The 16,019-nt window shown below is 49.9% G+C and overlaps 6 protein-coding genes across 6 annotated transcripts, besides 1 other annotated feature; 4 read left to right on the top strand and 2 right to left on the bottom strand.

The window, feature by feature from the left end:
- Window positions 1–501: 501 nt before the first annotated feature.
- Window positions 502–1,128, top strand: FPSE_04761 (uncharacterized protein; the record flags this gene model as incomplete). Its single annotated transcript, XM_009257879.1, has 1 exon — window positions 502–1,128. One exon carries the CDS (start codon window positions 502–504, stop codon window positions 1,126–1,128), a length of 627 nt encoding a protein of 208 aa, XP_009256154.1.
- A 227-nt stretch (window positions 1,129–1,355) lies between these two features.
- Window positions 1,356–2,920, bottom strand: FPSE_04762 (uncharacterized protein; the record flags this gene model as incomplete). Its single annotated transcript, XM_009257880.1, has 5 exons — window positions 1,356–2,074; window positions 2,130–2,400; window positions 2,456–2,566; window positions 2,626–2,813; window positions 2,875–2,920. The coding sequence occupies 5 exons, from the start codon at window positions 2,918–2,920 to the stop codon at window positions 1,356–1,358; spliced, it is 1,335 nt and encodes a 444-aa protein (XP_009256155.1).
- A 682-nt stretch (window positions 2,921–3,602) lies between these two features.
- On the top strand, window positions 3,603–4,442 carry FPSE_04763 (uncharacterized protein; the record flags this gene model as incomplete). Its single annotated transcript, XM_009257881.1, has 2 exons — window positions 3,603–4,163; window positions 4,215–4,442. 2 exons carry the CDS (start codon window positions 3,603–3,605, stop codon window positions 4,440–4,442), a joined length of 789 nt encoding a protein of 262 aa, XP_009256156.1.
- Window positions 4,443–4,750: 308 nt separating this feature from the next.
- On the bottom strand, window positions 4,751–6,034 carry FPSE_04764 (uncharacterized protein; the record flags this gene model as incomplete). The annotated part of the gene is made up of 3 exons (XM_009257882.1): window positions 4,751–4,867; window positions 4,926–5,885; window positions 5,936–6,034. The coding sequence occupies 3 exons, from the start codon at window positions 6,032–6,034 to the stop codon at window positions 4,751–4,753; spliced, it is 1,176 nt and encodes a 391-aa protein (XP_009256157.1).
- A 1,317-nt stretch (window positions 6,035–7,351) lies between these two features.
- FPSE_04765 (uncharacterized protein) lies at window positions 7,352–9,394 on the top strand (the record flags this gene model as incomplete). Its single annotated transcript, XM_009257883.1, has 2 exons — window positions 7,352–8,947; window positions 8,999–9,394. 2 exons carry the CDS (start codon window positions 7,352–7,354, stop codon window positions 9,392–9,394), a joined length of 1,992 nt encoding a protein of 663 aa, XP_009256158.1.
- A 2,352-nt stretch (window positions 9,395–11,746) lies between these two features.
- Window positions 11,747–11,789: a repeat region.
- Window positions 11,790–12,445: 656 nt separating this feature from the next.
- On the top strand, window positions 12,446–15,411 carry FPSE_04766 (uncharacterized protein; the record flags this gene model as incomplete). The annotated part of the gene is made up of 4 exons (XM_009257884.1): window positions 12,446–12,459; window positions 12,757–14,803; window positions 14,853–14,952; window positions 15,002–15,411. The coding sequence occupies 4 exons, from the start codon at window positions 12,446–12,448 to the stop codon at window positions 15,409–15,411; spliced, it is 2,571 nt and encodes an 856-aa protein (XP_009256159.1).
- Between the last annotated feature and the right edge of the window lie 608 nt (window positions 15,412–16,019).

The raw sequence follows: 16,019 nt of genomic DNA, 5'->3' as shown, positions 1-16,019 counted from the left end.
AACTCCATCACACAGCTTGTTCTGCTGTCTTCACTTCCAGGTTCTACCAATTAACAAAACACCAAGCAAATATGCAATACCATTTATAGTAGGTAAATTACAACGTATTTAGGGGAACCCATTCTTTGGATAGAAATGCTGTTCATTAACCTACCTACATTGGTAGATTGAGGTCCGTTAGACTGTGACAACTGAGACGCATGTGCCGTATTAATTACACGTTGATTCGGTCAGTATCGTAGCTGATGATCTAGTTTCACAGTATCAGAAGTAATCATAAAGACCAAAGCACATGAGGGCCATGAATTCAGCCGGTGTTTTTGGCTTGTTCTCACTTATACCTTGAAGGTGAAGGTGGACCCTTTCAACTTTGAATATCTACCAACTGATAAGGATCCTTATCAGTTCCCGCTCCATCAACTTTTTTTCCCTTTGCGCATCCAAACCCAGCAAAATATCCATCACCTACCTAAAGCACCACCAGAAATCACAACCGACACAATGCGCCCCCTCACAGAAAAGGAGACACAGACTCTCTTCGAGAAGCTGGCAAACTACACTGGAGGCTCTCTTAAGAACCTCATCGCCCCTCTCGACGACTCTCCTAACGCTGATCGCTATGTCTTCCGCCTGGTTCGCGATCGTGTCTTTTACGTCCGCCTTTCCATTGCCAACCTGGCTACTTCTATTGCGCGCGAGAAGCTTCTGTCTCTAGGCACCTGTCTCGGTATGAGTGGCCCCGAATGCGAGACCTCGAGAACCTTGACTAACCTGAACCTCTCTACAGGCAAGTTCACCAAGACGGGCAAGTTCCGTCTGCACGTCACAGCCCTCCCCATCATCGCCGAGCACGCCCGCTACAAGATCTGGGTCAAGGAGAACGGAACCATGCCTTTCCTCTACGGCAGCAACATCGTCAAGGCCCACGTTGGCCGTTGGTCCGAGGACTGCCCTGAGCACCAGGGAGTCGTGGTCTACAGCATGAACGACACCCCGCTCGGATTTGGTGTTACAGCCCGCAGCACCGCTGAGGCGCGAAGACTGGACCCTACTGGTATTACCTGCTTCAGACAGGCCGATTGTGGAGAGTACCTCCGTGACGAAGACAATTTGTTTGCGACCGGTTAGAGTGGAAGGCGGCTTTACTTCGTCTGGCGTTGCGGTCATTTTTTTTAAGTCATTCTTTGGCGTTGAGAGTGAAGGGAAAAAGAAACTTGCAATCAAGTCAATCATGCTTGGATTATTTGGTGGATTTGGTAGATATAATCATCGTCATCATCATCAAAGCGCTGTATATGTTGAAATGTATTCGCTTGCCCCCGTTTTGTCCATTTTTTCGGTCCCGTCTCTTTGCTCTATTCCATTACAGCCGAAAGGATCTCGTGTGCGGGACTTACTGGTCTGCTACCTTTCCCAAAGAAGCCAACATGCTGTCGGTGAGCGACATACTCACTGTCAGCGTAACCAAGAATCTTCTCAATCTCCACGCTTTGCTTTCCCTTGATCCGAGCGATCTCAGCAGCAGCATAGTTGACCAATGCTCGGCCGACCTCTTCCGGGGTACCCTCCCACATCTTACCATCCGGTCCAGGAGTTGATCGTCTCTTGACTGTCACAAGCCGCACTACTTCCTGCTGGGCAAAGTTACCCTCGACGTCAACAACACCTACCGGGAGCAGGCCAGCCTTTCCAACAAGTGCTTTGTAAGCTCCCGAGTCGATGTAGAGGGTGCCATGAGGATAAGGGGTGTGAAGCAGCCAGAAGTGACGGTCCCGGATAGGGTTGTTGGCAGGGACGAATCGGGTATGTAGGGGGGGCCAGGGGGCACCATTGCCATTGGAGGCTGACAGTGACAGAGCTGACGCTGAACGTGTCAGACCTTCGGCGCGTTCATCAGGACTGGGAGGGGTGTTCCCTCTTTGTATTGATTGGAGGTATTGCACAATATGAAGCACGTTTCCTGGGTTAGATGACCTTGTAATCACAGTCGTGACACCCGCAGAAGTGCCCAATCTGGCTGCAATAATCTTGGTACTCATGCCTCCAGTTCCGAGGGATGAGCCAGCACTAGAAACTGTTCATAGTTAGTGACCACGAGGCAAAACGTGTGGTTGAAAAATGGTTCTTACCATCAGCTTGGAGGGCGGCAATGTCCTCGACCACCTCAATGGGTTTGGCATCTGGATGGGTTCGGGGGTTCTTGTCGTACAGACAGTCAACATCTGTCATCAAGAACAACATGTCGGCGTGAATCATGGCGGCAGTGATGGCGGAGAGAGTATCGTTGTCGCCAAACTTGATTTCGGCAACAGCGAGAGTGTCATTCTCGTTGACGATGGGAATAACGCCCTGCTCCAGAAGTGCATGAAAGGTGTTCTGGGCATTGAAGTATCTGGTTCTCTGTAGCTTGTTTTAACTCATGGTCTCGAATAGTAAATGAGAAAGGGCAACGTACATCTGCAATGTCGTTTCGAGTAAGGAGAATCTGGGCAATTGGCTGCCTGAGATGAGTGAATAAACTATCCCATAGACTCATCAATCGGCATTGACCGATCGCCGCGAGTGCCTGTTAATCATGGTCAGTCAATTCTCAAGATTCTGGTTTAAAAACACATGAATTCGAACCTGTAGCTGTGCGAGATGCTTAGGTCGCTTCTCTACGTCCATACGCCGGAGCCCAACGCCGATGGCTCCCGACGAAACGATGACTACTCGGTGGCCATCCTTTCGGAGCTTTACAGCTGTGTCAACAATGAGAGTGAGAATAGGAAGAAGCGGCTCATGAGTCTTTTCATCAACAATCGAGCTTGTTCCTGAAAGGAGACGGGGTGTTAGTGGGAGATGAGTCAAGCTTGGTATTTTAGCGGTACTCACCAAGCTTGATCACGATGGTCAGGGACTTTGTCCCGTTTCCTCTCATGACTGCGAGATTAAAAGAAAGAATAATAAGTCAGTTAATGCCGCTTTAAACGTATGACAAAATGCAATGTCTGCAGTCGAGACTGGTGCTTTTACATGACAATATGTTTTCTACACGGAGATGTAGAGACATATATATCATATATGGACAAATTCAGCAAGACAGGCTCTCTTTACACAGCGCAATTCAACGAAGATGAATGAAGCAAAAAGAAGAGAGATCAGGAAAACGCTCACACTGAAAGATGCCTTCACTCGTCATTTTCAGACGCCCTTGTCGCTTTTTCGAGTGTGGAACCGAGGATGGGATGTATAGAGCTGGGCGCAGGTTTATCCTGGGTAAACGTTGCTCGATGGTCAAGGTGATTGGATCTGTGCCCTTTACGCCCTTGTAGAACCTCCCCGGTATCCCCCAGACTCCGAAGTCGCAAAATGGGTCAGCCAAAGCCTGTTGATTGGACAACTTTTCCGAGTCGTCATTTTCACCGCCTTGGGCCAGAACGGGCGTGGCAGAATTTATGTTCAAGCTATCTCAGAGACTAAGACCTTGGCGAGAAGGTCGAAAGAGATTCAGTCGTTAGTCGTTGATAATTCAAGATCCTAGATCCCGAATTCCGCTGCAAGCACCAATACACTCACCGACACCAACGCCGACGCCGAAGACTCATCGGTCGACATTAGCAATGTCATCTGATCCAACAAATGCTCCCAGCGCCACAGCTGGCGCATCAACTACCACAGACCAAGCCCCAAGAGGAATTCAGAATAACCCTGCAGTAACTGGGTTCTCACCAGAAGTGTCAAAATGGATGAACTATTTCAAGATGATCTCGGGTCAAATGACACCAGAAGGAAAATTCCACTACCGAGAATGGGTACATACCGTCGAGGAAGAGAAGGACATTAAGCGCTGCGAAGAATTCCGTGACTGGCTCTTTACATATTCACCCACGGTGCGCTTCATGTCAGAAAAGATCCGCGACCTCAATGGACGAATAGACTCTTCCAACGTTTACTGTCGCCGCTGCCCTTCATATCTCAACGCTGATGGCACCGTGCTGCGACAATCAGGCGGATTCAGCCCTGAACATGGTATTCTGATATGCGCCAACGAAATCCAGAGCCGAAAACATCTCGAAGACACGCTTGCGCATGAGATGGTGCATGCTTGGGATACGCTTCGGTGGAAGAATGTCGACTTTGTGGGTAAGCCAGGAAACTTGAAGCATGCCGCATGTACAGAGGTGAGTTAAAGCCATGCATACATCTAAGATCGAACCCTAACTGTTCCAAAGATCCGGGCTTCAATGCTCAGTGGCGAATGCAGATGGGCAAAAGAAGCATTCACAAGAGGAAACTGGAAACTAACACAGCAATTCCAAAATTGCGTCCGCAGACGAGCCATCGACTCCATCGTTGGCAGAACTGCGTGCAAGGACGACGTTGAGGCAACCAAGGCCGTCAATTCAGTGTGGGATTCGTGCTTTGCGGATACCCGGCCATTCGATGAGGTTTTTAGGTAATTGGTAGATAGAATTCTGCCCGAAAAGTGTGTATGATATATGAGTCGGTAAGAGGCGCTCGCAATGGAACATGATGCCTCTCCATCGGATACCCCCCAATACTATCAATGATACCCTTTCAAATGCTGATAATGCAATTCTTCTATTCATTGTAACAATTCTGAAATGATGCCACAATGGAGACCCCATACGCCAACTAATGCAAACGGTCATGTTCCGCTTTTGAATATTACAAATTAATCAATCGCCAATAAACGCCATCCAATCCGTATCCGTTCGTCCAAATTGCTTAGGTTGTCATAAAATCGTTATAAGCCCTTTTCGCGGTTCGAGGCCCGTTCACCCTTGACGCAGTGCTTGATGATCCAAGGGTGCTGTTGAATTTGCTCAAGAGGAATTCGCTTCTCGGGGTCCAGCACAAGTAGCTTTGGTTTTGTTAGTTTCCATGATTATCAAGGCAAGGGGCATAATGACGAAACATACCTTTTTGATGAGATCAGTAGCCTCAGGGCTAACCCACGTTGGGATGGACATATCAGCACGAGCAATCCTTCGTTGAGTCATCACCGGCGTGTCCTCAAAGGGCGCTTCGCCCACGAGAAACTCATACGTCAAGACACCCAAGCTCCACAGGTCAACCTTTTCGTTGTAGAAGTTATCGGAGGTACCAGGCTTGATCATCTCTGGGGGCAGGTAGTCGAGAGTTCCGCACATGGTCTTCCTTCGGTTGTTGGGGGCGTGCACACTCCATCCGAAATCCGAGATCTTGATCTCACCGTGGATACCAACCAAGATGTTCTCAGGCTTGATGTCTCGGTGGATAACATGCTTTCGGTGCAGGTAGCGCAAGGCTGATGCCATCTGGGCAATATACTGAGCAGCCTTCCACTCGGGGAATCGGCTCTCTTTTCGGAGATGCTTGTATAGCTCACCCTTGCCAGCGAACTCGAGGATCAAAAACACTCGCTTGCTGTCGTGGAAGTGGCCGTATAGCTGAAGAATATTGGGATGTCTCAGGTTGCTCTGAATCTCGATCTCTCGGCGGACCTGCTTCTCAACTCGACCGGCCTGCAGTTCGTTCTTGTGGAGAACCTTAAGGGCACAGATGAAGCCTGTTGTTCTCTCTCGAGCAAGATAAACTCGTCCAAACTTGCCCTTACCCAGAGGGCGACCGATCTCAAACATGCCCAGGTGGAACTGTTTGGGCACACTCATCTGTTCCGGCAGGGTGACTGACTTTCGATCCTCGGAGACCTCATCTGATATTCTCGATGAAGAAGGGAGGGCCTTTCTTGTAGGAGATGGAGGAGGGTTGTTGACCTTTCGTTGAGCAGCCTGGGATGGCAGCATGACAGCGGCGTTGGCATTGCTACTTTGTGATTGAAGAGCGACCTTGAAAAGGTTGGGACGGTTTGCACCATGACTTGATGTCGAAGAGATAGTCTGCACCTGTCAGTAATTGACACAGCACCACAATGTGTCGGTGAGCTCACCTTGCTCTTGCTGTAGAGCTTAGATCCATCGCCTATGGGGTCGTTCTCGTCGTTGACCGACATGCGCTCGAAGCGGGCCTCAATGGTGCGGGTAGCCATGATCAAGAGGGATTATGGGATGGGCTGTTGATGTTAGTGAAGGACGGTTGAGGAATTGAAGAAAGACGATGGACGGTGCCTTTTTGAACGGTTGCAGTGCTTCAAGGTATGTCGCTTAAGCTGGGGTCGGCTACCTAAACAAAGTGGTTGCTAGGCAACTGGCCGCACTAGCAATTGGTAGATCGCCTGAGACAAAGGCGACATAGACAGGTTTCTAGCGATCGACCCACTGGAGAAACAGCTGAGAGCAGATTAGGACTTGTATGAACAAGGGCTATATAAACAAGTCATTGTGGAAGTTGCTTAAATACTCGAGTAGGCTGTCAGTCGGAATAGGGAAGAGTTTGTTGAAGCAGATATGTTCTTGTTCATATCGGTATCAATATAACCAGTAAGACAGAAGGTCTGAACGATAGAGGCACAGATGCCAGGATAAACGGTGAACTGGTCAAATATGTAACACAATGTACTATGCCGCTGGCCTACTAGACCATCTACACCGACGAGATGTATTGATGTTGTGTTGGTACTATAAGAATATTATCCTAAGTACTAGATGCAGCCCCTAGTCAAACCTAACTGGTAACAAGCGACATGCCCAGGCATCTATCTATCTATTGTTGTAAGGAGCATTAATGAGTAAATCATTGCGATGTCGCCTGCTTTCTCAACCTTTAACAGTCAACCATCCATGTCAAAGTTAGACTCTAACCACCTATATTAACCGACTAGGATGTAAACAGAGGGGAAACCGCCCGTTCCTGGCTTCCAGCATGTACCTGGTAGGAGGACATGGTGGTCATGGCGGGACCAAAAAATATCAGTCATATCTTACTTGAAGAGCTGCAAATCCGAACCGGAATTGCCTCCCCTTAGGGTAATCAACCACTTCAAATCATCGAATCAACGTTCAGTAGACGGTATAGAAACTACCAAAAAAATTCCCCCACCATCCACAGTCATCCATCTCGAGCAGATAGAGAATAGGACCCATCCAGCCCAGACGTGCAAGTCTTTGTAACAGGCTTGTGACTCACGCCCTCGTGCTTCACTTTTTATTATACCCTACAACTCTTCAAATCAGGGTGGATGAAGCCAATTCGTCTTTTGTCACTTTCTCCAACGACACTGCCCGTAACAGTATCAACAAACTTTTCAGCAGCGTCGTCTTTATCAAGGCAACTTAGTGTTACCCGTTTTAGTTCCAGGTCCCGTTTTACGGCCTGCGCAAAACCACCCCGCACTCGCACATTTGCGACCTCACGACCCCTCAACGCTTTCAAACTGCAAAAGTCGCAGAAGCGCACCAAAGACACAATGACTTCCAGCGCGACAACCCTCAAGGGTCAGCCCCTCGACAAGGCCGTTCTCGAATCCATCCTCCGACGACGCATGTTCTATACCCCTTCCTTCGAGATCTATGGTGGTGTTGGTGGTCTGTTCGACTATGGTCCTCCCGGTTGTGCGCTCCAAGCGGCTGTCATTGACCAATGGAGGAAACACTTCATCCTCGAGGAGGACATGCTCGAGGTTGACTGCTCTGTCCTGACTCCCCACGAGGTTCTCAAGACCAGTGGTCACGTCGACAAGTTTGCCGACTGGATGTGCAAGGACCCCAAGAACGGCGAGATTCTCCGAGCCGACCACTTCGTCGAGGCCATTCTTGAAGCCCGCCTAAACGGTGACAAGGAGGCCCGTGGCCAGAAGGTGGAGGAAAAGGAGGAGGACCCCAAGAAGAAGAAGAAAAAGGCCAAGACCGAGGCTGTCAAGCTTGACGATGCTGTTGTCCAGGAGTACGAGGAGGTTCTTGCCAGAATCGACAACTACGGTGGCCCTGAGCTCGGCGAGCTCATCAAGAAGTACGACCTCAGAAACCCTGCTACTGGTGTCCAGCCTGCAGAGCCTGTCTCCTTCAACCTCATGTTCCAGACCACTATCGGTCCCAGCAGCAACTACCCTGGTTACCTCCGTCCCGAGACTGCTCAGGGCCAGTTCCTCAACTTTGCCAAGCTCCTTGAGTTCAACCAGTCCCAGATGCCTTTCGCTTCCGCCTCTATCGGCAAGTCATACCGTAACGAGATCTCCCCTCGTGCCGGTCTTCTGCGAGTCCGTGAGTTCCTCATGGCTGAGATCGAGCACTTTGTCGATCCTGAGGGTGGCAAGAAGCACGCCCGATTCCACGAGGTCGAGGATGTCGAGCTTGTTCTTCTCGACCGCGATACCCAGCTTTCTGGCAAGACTCAAACCAAGGCTGTCAAGATTGGCCAAGCTGTTAAGGATGGTCTCGTCGACAACGAGACTCTCGGCTACTTCCTTGCTCGCATCCACCAGTTCTTACAAAAGATTGGTATCGACATGACTAAGTTGCGCTTCCGTCAGCACATGGCCAACGAGATGGCTCATTACGCTTGCGACTGCTGGGATGCCGAGTTGTTCACCAGCTCTGGCTGGATTGAGTGTGTTGGCTGTGCCGACCGAAGTGCTTACGATTTGAGCGTGCACGCCAAGAAGACCGGTGCCCCTCTGGTTGTGCGTGAGCAGCGTGAGACTCCCCTAGTTATTGAGGAGTGGCAGATTGATATCGAGAGGAAGAAGTTTGGTCCTCAGTTCAAGAAGGACGCCAAGACTGTCGAGGCTGCTCTCTTGGCTTCACCTCAGGAACAGCGAGAGAAGCTCGCCAAGGAGTTGAGCGACAACGGTAGCATCACTCTCGAGGTGGCTGGTGTTGGTGACGGTAAGGTCCAGGTCAGCAAGGACTCTATTGCCATCGAGTTCCGCAAGCGAGTTGAGAACACTCGTGAGTTCGTGCCCAACGTCATTGAGCCCTCATTCGGTATTGGCCGTATCCTCTACTCTCTGATGGAGCACAGCTTCTGGACCCGTGGTACCGAGGGTGGCGACGAGGCCCGTGGTGTAAGAAACCCCTCCCAAAGTGCTACATGATCATTTGCTAACATATCAAAGGTCCTGTCTTTCCCCCCTATCGTGGCTCCTACCAAGGTTCTCCTTGTTCCCCTTTCTTCCAACCCTCAGTTCAAGCCTCTGCTTAAGCAGCTTTCTCAACGTCTTCGCAGCGCTGGTATCTCCAGCCGTGTCGATGACTCGTCTGCCAGCATCGGCAAGCGATATAGCCGAAACGACGAGCTTGGTACTCCTCTTGGCATCACCATCGATTTCCAGACAGCCCAAGATGGCTCGGTCACCCTGCGAGACCGTGACAGCACCAACCAGGTCCGAGCTGAGCAGGAGAAGATCATCGACGCTATCAAATCACTTGTGGACGGTAGCAAGACCTGGGCCCAGGTTGAGAGTGAGCTCCCCAAGTTTGAGGGTCAGGAGGTCGAGGTTGCTGCACGATAAAGCAAGAAAAGGGTTAAAACTAGCATACACGTAAGGGAAATGTAATTTATTAGATGTCATCTTGGCATGATCATTTGTCAAAGCAATGGACGTCTAGACAGGAGTTAGGATTTGTCCGGATCAATCCACGGATACGGATACTGGACAACGCACAAAAAGACCTAGGCTTAGTGAGCAATGGAAAAGTTTCTTCCTGTCAGACGTTTCATTTCTCTACATATCGAATGTCACATATTTGCACCATAATTCTTTAGCGACATTTGCTTTGGCTCCCAATATGTCGTCCTGATATCGAGGCCCGAGATCTCCACACGGATATGCTGCCGATTGGTCCTTGTTCTTTCACCAGCTTGCTCTCCTGAAATTCCTGAATCTCAATACCTAGCGTGCCATTGACGCAGAGCTCGGACGAGAAGCAAGGTTATTCAAGATCTGTGAGTTCTACAGCAGAGACGGAAGAATCGAGCCGATCGAATTGGTTACAAGAAAATAACTTGTGATGAAGGCTGATGGTGAGGAATTGAGGGAGAATAGGTCTGTGTGATGGCTGTCTCGAGTAACGAATTCGCTCGTATTCCATCAGGCACACTCCATCTTTAGATGATTTGCCTCTCCCTTTAATTGCAAGGTGAATAGAATCTAGGCCTAGACATTATACTGGAGCTGGTAAGATTAAATTTTGTTGTCGAGGTGAACGGTCGTTTATCTCCAATTTATTAACGGCAATGTAGACGGGGTTCCGTCCGTTATGCGAAGGGGTCTTTACTGGAGACGTCGACAAGGTATCCATCCATATGTATATCAATCAGTGTATATCAAACAGGGCCATTCATGAGGATTCGGTCATACTACGTAACACAAGACCCTTCTACCTGGCTTGTGTTTCTGTTCGGCTTCTGGCATGGGTAGTCTACACATCAAACAAACCATCCAAATCCAGATGAGATTGATTCATGACATGTCATGCCATGTCGTCTGGTATGGCCCGCCTAGGTCTAGGCTCCTGAGCCGCGGCGGCTCTTTGGTACATGTACCACTAGTAGTGGAAACTTTGTAGAGTTTCTGCCTCTCAAAACATCCCTACTCGGCATTCATGAACATCATCAGAAAGCTTGTGCTATTGAGGCGCTGAACGGTTTACCAACGTGTGGGCATAAGGCATACCGTCGCTTAAGCGGCCATGATAGAGGGACTGATAAACTGGGCTTTGTGTTTTCCTAAGCCATGACCTCTCTGCATTTGTTTTCCATGGCTAGTAATACCCTAGATCGAAACGCCATGGCCACTGGATGAGGAATAGTGATGCATGTGCTTGAAACGCAACAGACAATCTTTACACCAGTAACGTTTAAGGTTAAAAGGCTGATGCATCACAGGAACGTGAAAGTAAATAATGAGGTGGTGAGAGCTAAGTATGTTTGTATCATGTTCTAATCATGTCAAAACAAGAAACACATCAACAACAAGGATACTACTCTTGTTTGTTCATTAGAGTTCGGGACGGACTCTCCCGAGAACATAGGTCTGCCTATTAGTTACACAGCAAATTTGTAGGCGAGTAGACAAAATACTGATCAGCTTGATCGAACGGCCCGGGCCATCTGGCACTGTAGTGTGTGGTAAGGAGCCCTCCATTCATGACTGACTGTGCGCCCATGATCAGCGCCAATAAGTAGGCACTATTTTGGTGCTCCTGAAAATAACAGCTGTATTTGCAGTCGAAGCTAACATGAGTTGTACTTGCCTAACTGTACGCTATTGTCATCGCTTCGTCTCACTATTTGTTGGATTTTGGAGGACAAAAGGGATAGAGAACAGCCATGATGATTATCTTGCAAACTATCTAATAAAGTGGTTATTTGTTACTGCAGCTCTCAATCATCAGGGAAGATCCCGTCCACTCCCGTCGGGCATGCACGTTATTAAACGCCTCCCCAGGTTGGTAAGTTGGCTGCTCATTTATCCCACTTCTCCCAACGGACCAATGCAAGTAATCAGACCCCTGGACTCTCCCATCCAACAACATCGAACCTGCCTACCTATGCGAAGGCAATCCAATCCAGGGGTCAATCTCCACTGAAGTCTTTGGGGGCATTTTACCTGAGAATATTGCATCCATTATACATACCTACCTCATGGATCGGCGCCGGGCTGGGCAGTTAGATTATGTATTGACCACAAACTAGCAGCCACTGACCATTACCGCCCAGCTTGTGTCCCTACCTCCAGCGCATCGTCGCGGCCAGGCGCCAACCCAACCCGACTGCCACTGGAACTTCCCCGCCCCTCCTAGTCTGACACTTTTGCGGCGGGAGAATACCTCAGTGCTGGAGAACTAGGGGTCATTTATTGCTCCTTCTCCACCTTTCTGCTCCTCCTTCTCCTTCACATTCTCTGGTCTAAACTTGGAAGGCCATCCACACCCTGGACCTGCCCTTTTGTTCATATTCAGTGTTCATTGCGAGTATCTGTATCTTTTCTCTCCGTCTACAACCAACTTTTCCGTACCTAGGTAGCCCTGGTATTGCGGCTTCTGGCTTCTTATTACGAGTCGCAAGTAAATTTGCACTCACGTTTCGTAGCCGTTCGCACCAACAACCTTTTCTTTGTGTTGCAGCTACAGGCGCCATCCGTCATCCCAGCGCCAGCACCTCCACTCCAAATCTAACCCCCGTGCTTGTCACTGGCAAGCTACCTACTACCTATACCTACCTCGCCCCTTCTGATTCTGACCGCTGCTCCGACACGATTTCTGACTACATGATCTCTTTATTTGGTCGCTGAGAAGGCCTTGTTCTGCGCCCAGGATCAGTTTTTGCTTTGATCTTTGTACGGGTGCCCTTCAATATTATCGACAACAGACCGCCCAGAAGAACAGAGTGCTCCTGAGTTGGTCGCCTCTCAGAACAGCCCACCGCTCGCCATCAGATCTGAAAGACAACAAGCGTACGATCTGTCATAAACTGCTTGCGCATTCTTTTCAGACGGGCTTATATTTTCTAGTCACCATCAAATATTACTCGCTGCATCCTGCAGTCAACGTGATTCAAGATGGCACAAAACAGGTATGTTACTTCTCATGTACTTGACGAATGAGGAACGGCTTCAGTGCCATGGCGGGGTGAAGGCAATACTTCGTCTTCTTCAACGATGCCAGCATGTGCTTTCTGGCCTCGGAAGTTAGCCGCCCGACGTATTGGAAGAATCTGACTGTTGTTGCGCTATTCCATCTCGTGAGACTGTCAATGCTTCGCCTTTAAGGGGTACTCGGCAGATCCAACGAAGAGGGGGCCAGTCGACGTCAGCAATTCATTCCAAGTACGATCAATGAGTTCATCAGATGGATCGCTAACAGTATGCAGTATGTACTCCTCTGGGCAGTTCACGAACCCGGGCCCTGCGCCTCGGCCTCCCACAGATCGACCGCGTTTGAACCTAACGCCCAATGCCAACCTTCCAGGAAGCATGGCCAACATGGCTATTTCCCCTATTCGAAGTACTGCAACCTCGACGTACACCGGTTCCACCATTTCCCTTCCGATCGCTCGCCAGCAGTCCAACAACACCGATGGTCTAGGCGGAGTAGCCGTCAAGAAGGAGGGCTGGGCGTCAGTCAAGGAGAGCAAAAACTTCATTCAGCCCTGGAAGCAAAAATACCTAATCCTCCGCAAAGAGTCGCTCGATTTCCACAAAACCGAAGGCGGCAAAGTTTCTTATACCCTTTTCCTGAGAGATGTAGTTAACGTTGGACGAGTCGAAGCCGCCGGTACCATCTTCGAAATCAAACGCAAGCCAGATGGTTCGTCTAACAGCCCCGGTGACGACGATGGTCAGACCAAGACCCTCCAGATTAAGGTAAAGAGTGACGATGACTTGTACGAGTGGATTGACTTTATTTACGGTGCCTGCCCAGGTATGGGCGGAGTCAGCAATCCCACTAACTTTTCCCACGCTGTACATGTTGGTTTCGATCCAAAGACCGGAGAGTTTGTCGGTTTACCACCAGAGTGGTCGAAGCTCCTCAACTCATCGGCAATTACCAAGGAGGATTATGAGCGAAACCCCCAGGCTGTCTTCGAGGTCCTCGACTTCTACACCGATCTCGCCAAACGAGCTGAGAACCCTAACCAGTACCCCAGTTTGACACCAACTCCTCCTGCCCAAGGCCAAGGCAACAAACAGCTTGGGTATGGCAGTGGTAACTCTGTGGCACCTCCTCGACCTGCGCCCCCAGCTCCTTCCCAGCGCCCAGGTTACAATCCTTCTCCTGTCCAACCCAACCCCAATGCTCCGCGCCGTCCTGCCCGCCCCGACGAGCGCCCTGCCCAGCAGGACCAGCAACAACAATATCAGCAACGCCAGCAAATGCAGCAAATGGCTCCCAACTACATGTCTCAGGATGCTTTAAGAGAAGAGCAGCGTAAGAAGCAGCAAGAGGCCCAGAGACAGCGTGAGCGTGAAATGGAGGAGCAGAACCGTCGCGAGTTGGAGGCTTACAATGCCTCTCTCCCAAAGACCAAGGTTCCCCTTGCTCAGCAGGAGATTGGCGGCGGCTACAGCTCATCATCCCAGTCTGACCGCTTCAACCCCTCACGAGCAGCCCCTCCTGCGCCAAAGGCTTCGCAACAGCAGAGCAACCTCCGCGCGCAGCGTCCTGCTCCTTCGCCCCCGACCGCCACCTCCCAGCGCCCACCTCTGGCCTCTCAAGCTAGTTCTGGTGCTTCCCAGGCACAGCGAACCCCAAGGGCCGACAATGGCGCAGCAAATGCCCCCCGTTATGCCAACGGAAGCCAGTCGCCACAGACTCGACAGCCACCGCAGCAAGCGCAAGCCTCTCGCCTGCCAGCGCCTGTTAAGCCTCTCAATGTTGCACCAAAGCCCAGTCAAACTCAGCAGCAAGCTGATGGCGTTAAAGCCGCCGAGGCTGCTCTTACCGCTAAGCCATCGCCCTCAGAGCGCAAGCAGGACGTCAGGATGTCCACTATGTCTGAGAGCGAGGTTATGGCTAAGCTTAAGGAAGCTGTCTCCAAGGATGACCCCAACGTTTCCTACTCTAAGCAGAAGAAGATTGGACAGGGTGCTTCCGGATCAGTCTACGTTGCAAAGATTAAGGAGACAGCGCAGGGCATTGCCCGCGATATTCTGCGTGCCCAGGGCCCTCGGGCCCAGGTTGCCATCAAACAGATGGATCTCGCACATCAACCTAGAAAGGAGCTTATTGTGAACGAGATCATGGTTATGAAGGACAGCCGGCACCGTAACATTGTTAACTTCCTGGATGCTTTCTTGCGTAACAACAATGCAGAGCTGTGGGTCGTTATGGAGTTTATGGAGGGTGGTGCTCTCACTGATGTGATTGACAACAACCCTTCGATCTCGGAAGAGCAAATTTCAACCATCTGCCACGAGGTATGTAAAGTGTTAATATATACATACCCACAACTAACATCATTTCTAGACTTGTAGCGGACTGCAGCACTTGCATTCACAAAACATTATTCACCGTGATATCAAGAGTGACAATGTTCTACTGGACGCTCGTGGAAACGTCAAAATTAGTAAGTGCAAGCTTGAATGCATTTGGTATCTGATTCTAACTATCTGCAGCTGATTTTGGCTTTTGCGCCAAGCTTACAGAGACAAAGTCCAAGCGAGCCACCATGGTGGGAACCCCCTATTGGATGGCCCCCGAGGTTGTCAAGCAGAAAGAGTACGGTCCTAAAGTCGATATCTGGTCTTTGGGCATTATGGCTATCGAGATGATAGAGTCTGAGCCGCCATACCTCAACGAGGAGCCCCTGAAGGCTCTGTACCTCATCGCCACCAACGGAACTCCTCGACTCAAGAAGCCCGAGAAACTCAGCAAAGAACTCAAGGCTTTCTTGTCCGTCTGCCTGTGCGTTGACGTCAAGAGTCGCGCTTCGGCCGACGAGCTCCTGGCCCATGATTTCTTGCGCCACGGTTGCCCGCTTGCCAGTCTGGCCGATCTGCTGGCTTTCAAGAAGCATGCCAAATAAAGAGTCTCGGTTATATTTGAGGAGCAGACGCTCATATTACAGTTCAGCATTTTGAGAGAGGGTTGAAAGCAAGGTGGCACATATATTCCCTCTGATGTTTTTACCTCTTGGCGTTTATGGGCGAAAGTTCTTTGGCGTGTCGCACTTGGTAAAGATGTTGTTCTATGTGTGGTGACTCTTCGCGTATATGGCGGCAATCAGTCCGAGGAGTCTCATTACGCAGTATCGATGATGATGATATGCCATGAAAGGTCAGGCAAATACCCAGTGTACTAGGAGTCGGGCGATATGACGGACTCTTTGGCACTCTTGAACAGACTGCATGGGGCAGCACTGCCTGTCCGGCCATGAAGCAATAGTGACATTTTGAGCGCAATTGGGAACTATTAGTCGCAGGAGGGTCACTCCGGCAGAGCATAATAAAGATGACCTATATAGAGAAAATAAGAGTCGGGATGCCACAACGGTACCCCGGATTTCTGTCGTATACTTCACCCTTATAGGATAAAATGCGGAACGCTTAATGTTTTTACATGCAACGATAATAATTTTGAAGCATTTCACTTATATCGAACCGTGATACCAGGAATAGAACAATTGACACTGCT

The sequence above is a fragment of the Fusarium pseudograminearum genome, chromosome 4, assembly GCF_000303195.2.
Source record: "Fusarium pseudograminearum CS3096 chromosome 4, whole genome shotgun sequence".
Classification (NCBI taxonomy): domain Eukaryota; kingdom Fungi; phylum Ascomycota; class Sordariomycetes; order Hypocreales; family Nectriaceae; genus Fusarium; species Fusarium pseudograminearum.
Note: the sequence above shows the minus strand (reverse complement) of the source record. Positions and strands in the feature narration are given on the sequence as shown.